The sequence below is a fragment of the Orycteropus afer genome, unplaced genomic scaffold (genome assembly GCF_000298275.1).
Source record: "Orycteropus afer afer isolate SDZICR_OR568_19922 unplaced genomic scaffold, OryAfe1.0 scaffold00583, whole genome shotgun sequence".
Taxonomy (NCBI): Eukaryota; Metazoa; Chordata; class Mammalia; order Tubulidentata; family Orycteropodidae; genus Orycteropus; species Orycteropus afer.
Window position 1 is genome coordinate 387,323 of NW_006922170.1, and position 3,733 is coordinate 391,055.

At 45.8% G+C, this 3,733-nt stretch overlaps 1 protein-coding gene across 1 annotated transcript; it reads left to right on the forward strand.

The window, feature by feature from the left end:
* The first annotated feature begins 494 nt into the window (after positions 1-494).
* LOC103210288 (melanoma-associated antigen B2-like) lies at positions 495-1,517 on the forward strand. The gene has a single exon (XM_007956211.1). It carries the CDS (start codon positions 495-497, stop codon positions 1,515-1,517), a length of 1,023 nt encoding a protein of 340 aa, XP_007954402.1.
* The last annotated feature ends 2,216 nt before the right edge of the window (positions 1,518-3,733 follow it).

A 3,733-nucleotide genomic window follows, 5' to 3' on the forward strand; every position in this document is an offset into this window, starting at 1 on the left:
GTACAGAGGCCTCCAAGTAACCCAGGATAGAACAGTCCCACTTTCCTGTCATCACTGAGATAACCTCCAAGAGGTGAGAGCTAAGTTGCTCCTTAATTTCAGCCAAGGCACCCTGGGGCTTTGAGGTATCAAGTTCAGGAAAACACAGAGAACAAGGCCCAAACCCTGCCAACTATTGATCCAATGGCCCTGAAAAGTGAACTGAGTAGACTCCCAACTACCCTAGTATGGAGGTCCGCACTGTTAGGCCCTGGTGGCAACTGCAACCTAAGCATTACCTCCACATGGTTCTCAGGACAGGCTGCCCAGATCTGAAGCCTTCTGTGTTCCTAGAACAGTACCCTTCAAGAATCCTGTCTAAACAGCCACTGTTAAGCCAAAGAGACATTGCCCTGCTGAAGGGACTCACATACTTTCTGCCTTACTTTTCCAGTGGGCTCGCATCACCTGTCCTACTCCCACATTCCTGCCTGCTCTCCGTGACAAGAGTCATCATGCCTCGTGGTCAGAAGAGTAAGCTCCGTGCCCGTGAGAAACGCCGCCAGGCCCAAGGTGAGGCCCAACTGAAGGCCCAAGCTGACACTCACGATCCTGAGGGTGCTCAGGCCACTACAGGAGAGGAGAAAGGGTCTCCCCACTCCTCCTCTCCTTCTTCTGGGAAGTCTCCCCAGAGCTTCCCTGCTGCTGGCTTTCCCCAGGGGCCTGAAAGAGTCCCATCCACCACCACTGATGCTGCCTGTGTGTGCGGCACAAAAGCCACCGTAGGTGCAGAGGGCCAAGAGGAGGGAAGAGCAAGTTCCTCTCAGGCCCCACCCCCCACTGAGAAATCACAAAGGGATCCGCTCAGCTGCCGTGTGTTCATGTTGTTGGGCTTTCTGCTGGAGAAGTATAAAGCTAAAAAGCACATTTCCAAGGCAGACATGATAAAGATCATCAACAAAAGGTTCAAGGAGCAATTCCCTGAGATCCTGAGGAGAGCCTCTGAGCACATTGAGGTGATCTTTGGCCTCGAAGTTAAGGAAGTTGACTCCAAGGGTCAATACTACACCATTGTCAGAAAATGGGAAATTAGCAAGGAAGAGAATATATATGGTGGTGGTCGGTATCACAAGAATGGCCTCTTGTTACCTCTCCTGGGCTTGATGTATGTGATAGGCAAGCGGGCGACTGAAGAGAAGATTTGGCAATTCCTGAATAGTTTGGGTGTTTATGATGGGGAGAGGCACATAATCTTTGGGGATCCCAGGAAGCTCATCACCAAAGATTTGGTGCAGGAAAAGTACTTGGAGTACCAGCAGGTGCCCAACAGTGATCCTCCACGCTATGAATTCCTTTGGGGTCCCAGAGCCTATGATGAAGCCAACAAAACAAAAGTCCTGGAATTTTTGGCCAAGGTCAGTGATATGAAACCCAGTACCTTTCAAGCCCTGTATGAAGAAATTCGGAGAGAGAAGGAAGGAGGAGCTGCAACTGAGGTTGGTTCTCTTGCCAGGGCTAGGGCCCATTTCATGGAATAGTCCATCCGGTCCTCCCCCATCACTAGTGAAATCTGAGGAAGATTCTTCAAATTGTTTTTGAAAGCACTTTCTGCCTTCAAAATAGTGGAGGAGAATTAGGGCTGGAGGCAACACAGTCTATGTCTTTATTTTGCTCTTTATCATCGTGGGTAACAGAGATTTACCTTTTCTTTTGAGGGGGATGATACTTTAAAATCCTGTTTCTTTCAGTAGAAGGTTTCTTTAGATTCATAATCTCAATTTACGAATATCATGGATCCTTGTTTATTGTTCCTTTCATGTATAAACATAAGAGTTTTGGTAACAGAGAACTTCCTGGAATTTCTCTTCTGGTTGAGAACAAGATAATATGCATTAGAGTAGGGATTGTGTTGGAAATGAGAATGATTCCCATAGTGGAATAGTTTGGATAAAGAAAACAAAAATATTTTACTATATTTTATAAAATCTTTGTTTTTTTAATTTTTGTAATATTTTCTTAATTGACAAAATATATACCTGAATTTGTTGAGTTTATTCCAGAGTGTGATAATTAAACTGTCTCAAAGTGGAAATTTGTTAATTGTCTATTTTAGCCCTGAAAGCTTAACTGAACATCTGGTATTTATGGGCTTCTAGTTACTACTGGAACTGATTTTAAAAAGAAGAGGAAGAAGAAGAAGCAGCCTGATCCCCTGACTGTAGAATAGTCTAGGAGCAGCTATCAGAGAGGAAAGAAATTGGGATACGATTTAAGACTCAGAACCAAGTAAGAAAAGAAGCAGGATGTTTTCAGTGAGAGCAGTCAGTGCAAAGGCCCTGAGGCAGGTCAGTTTGAGGTTTTGAGGAATTCCAAATGCCTGAATGTGAGGTCACTTCTTTTAGGCTGCATGGGGTGCTGAACGGTAGTGGGTTAGGGGAAGGGTGAGGTGGGGATGACTTTGTGAGGCCATGGTAGAGCTGCACAGGGCCAGACACTTCCATCATGGGGAGAGACTGAACCTGGAATGGAGATGGAGACTGGCCCTTAACAGAGACCCTGACGTCGTGCTAAACCAGAGAGGAATCCGACCTGAGACAGACTGGGAAGTGTCCTGTGCTCTTGTCCGAGTGCGCTGTAACTCATGCGCTGACGGGGTATTTTATTTACATCATTTCCAGGAAGTTTCTGAGAAATAGGGTGATACTCCATTGAGGAGAGATGTGAAGAAGCCACTGTTCCAGCCCTTTGTCTTGGGCTGAAGGAGCCAGAGCCCACTCCATTCAAAGGACTTCAGAATTAGGATTTCCGGAGCATCCTTAGGCAAAGTCCAAGTGAAGACTACATTTTTGGTGGTGGTTTAATGAATGAAAATAGGTATGATTTAGATGGAATTGCAGCTGGGAGGGGAATTGCTGGCCCTTGACACTCCTTCTAGAAGCCTTGTGTTGCAGCCACCTGGACAACTCTATTCCACACTCACGAAAATAACAGATTCCCTAAGGTCGAATATTATCTACTTTTCCTTCCTAAGCAGCAATCAGTCTCATTTGATTTGCTTCATCCTGGATGACTGCTGAAGCTTCCTGCAGTTAAAAAAATAAAATAAAACCCTCGGAGTGGTGAGTGGTATCATCTGGCATCAAAACAATCATAGTGATAACTGCCATTCTTTAAGGACCTAAAACATGCCAGGCACTGGACCAGGTACTTTACATGTATTATGCACATTCCAACAGTTTTACGAGCTAGGACTCTCAAACTTTACCAACAAAAAATTTCCTGTTTTCACATGTTCACAGCTTGGCTGAGTGACAGGGCTGCACTACAGGCCTGATTAGAATCTGTCTGGAACCCACAGTGTTCCACTCCTGCAGCCTCAGGTAGATCTTGGGTCTCTTAATTCACTTTACAACTACAAATAGGGTATGAGGGCAGTGTCCTCTGATCTCTTGCGTCACCAAGCGGAGAGAAAATCACCATCAGCAGCCCGAGGCTTATTCCTATGGGGCAAGTTATCCCACAACCCTCCAACCTTCTTACCAGTTCAGACCCCAGCCATCCCTCTCATACTCTGTCTACTTCTCTGCTGGGTTCAATAATTGGTTGCAGTGGCCACAGAGACATCACAGACAAAACTCATGATTATGGGATTTCTGAGGAAAGTAACAGGTTAGAATTCTGGTTCCAAACCGCTCAGGATACAGTTCTTCAATAGGTCAGTCTGCCCTCTGCCATGCCCACAGGCATGCCTTTC